Source organism: Neophocaena asiaeorientalis, unplaced genomic scaffold, assembly GCF_003031525.2.
Source record: "Neophocaena asiaeorientalis asiaeorientalis breed wild unplaced genomic scaffold, Neophocaena_asiaeorientalis_V1.1 C48233014, whole genome shotgun sequence".
NCBI lineage: Eukaryota > Metazoa > Chordata > Mammalia > Artiodactyla > Phocoenidae > Neophocaena > Neophocaena asiaeorientalis.
Window position 1 is genome coordinate 1 of NW_020184262.1, and position 1,143 is coordinate 1,143.

The window sequence follows — 1,143 nt, forward strand, 5'->3', positions numbered from 1 at the left end:
GCCTGGCCCCCCATTACCATTACCAGGATTGTAGCACGTCCAGGCTGCCCTCGGGGGGCCCTCCGTTCCCCGCCAGCTGCTGCCGCCGCTTCCACTGGATCAGCTCGTCATCCAGAATGATGGTCTGCTGCTTCCGCAGCAGCTGCAGGGTCTTCTGGTGCTTCTCGGCCAGCTCCTGCGGGGCGGGCGGGCGGAGCGGCCCTTCTGGGCTCTCAGAACACCCACAGGGCCTCCCCTCACCCCTTGCCGACCCGCTCTGCCCTGCGTGCCCACACAGCGGGGAAGGCTCTGGCCTCCTGCTCTGCTGGGTCCCGCTCTCCTCCTGGCTCTCTCCCTCCCTCAGGTCCACGCCCGGGAGGGGAGGGACGCAGAGCCCACTCACCACGCGGTACTGCTGCAGCGTCTGGGCCTCGCGCTGCAGCCAGGCCTCCAGGGACACCTGCTTCTGCTGGAGGGCCGTCTCCCGGCTCAGACGCTCCTGGGGGTTCAGCTGGGCCAGCTGGGCAAACTGAGCTGGAGGAGGGCACAGGACACCCACGACCATGACCTCCCCGGGTCCAGCAGGGAGCCCGGCAGAATCGCACTCACCTGTTCTGGAGGCAAAACCCTGGAGGGGACACAGCTGACAAGTGGCCCGTCAGGGTTCCACAGCCCCCAAAGATGAGTGGGCTCCGTCCCCTGGCCCCCCGACTCTGAGCTCCCCTTGGGGAGTGGGGAGACGGAAGCTCGGGGTACAGCTGGGGAGGAGCCAGCCCATGGCCTCCCTGCCCGCCCAGCCCTCCTCTCCCCACGCGGGGTCCGGCTTAGAGCCACCCTGCCTGGTCTGAAGTGTGTCCTCGCCGTTTAGAAGGTGGGTGAACTCGGGCAAATCACCTCACTCTCCCCTGCCTCAGCTTCCCCAGGTGTAAAATGGGAGAATCACGGCACCTGCCTCAGTGGCTGCTGTGACGTTAAATGAGCAAAAATGATACAGAAAATACTCAGGAAGCTGCCTGGCACCATCAGCTCCAGGTGAGAGTCAGTCCTCACGGTCAATGGGTTACAGGACGGGATTAAAGGCTCATGGAGCAGCTCTCAGCCCCAACCTCACAGGACAGAGCCGCATCAGGAAGGCCCTGCTCCGCGGGGCTGAGCGCAGCAGCC

At 65.4% G+C, this 1,143-nt stretch overlaps 1 protein-coding gene across 1 annotated transcript; it reads right to left on the minus strand.

Moving 5' to 3' along the window:
- Positions 1-17: 17 nt before the first annotated feature.
- Positions 18-1,119, minus strand: LOC112392034 (signal transducer and activator of transcription 5A-like). Its single transcript, XM_024733574.1, has 2 exons — positions 383-1,119; positions 18-175 (listed from the first exon to the last, which is right to left on the minus strand). Exons 1-2 carry the CDS (start codon positions 542-544, stop codon positions 20-22), a joined length of 318 nt encoding a protein of 105 aa, XP_024589342.1. The 5' UTR covers positions 545-1,119; the 3' UTR covers positions 18-19.
- Positions 1,120-1,143: the final 24 nt, after the last annotated feature.

Bases quoted from the DNA above. Each gene is read 5' to 3' on its own strand.
- LOC112392034 (XM_024733574.1), bottom strand. From the start codon at position 544: ATGGTCGTGGGTGTCCTGTGCCCTCCTCCAGCTCAGTTTGCCCAGCTG. The intron at 176-382 runs GTGAGTGGGCTC...CCCGCCCCGCAG, and splicing joins CGCTGCAGCAGTACCGCGTG to GAGCTGGCCGAGAAGCACCA.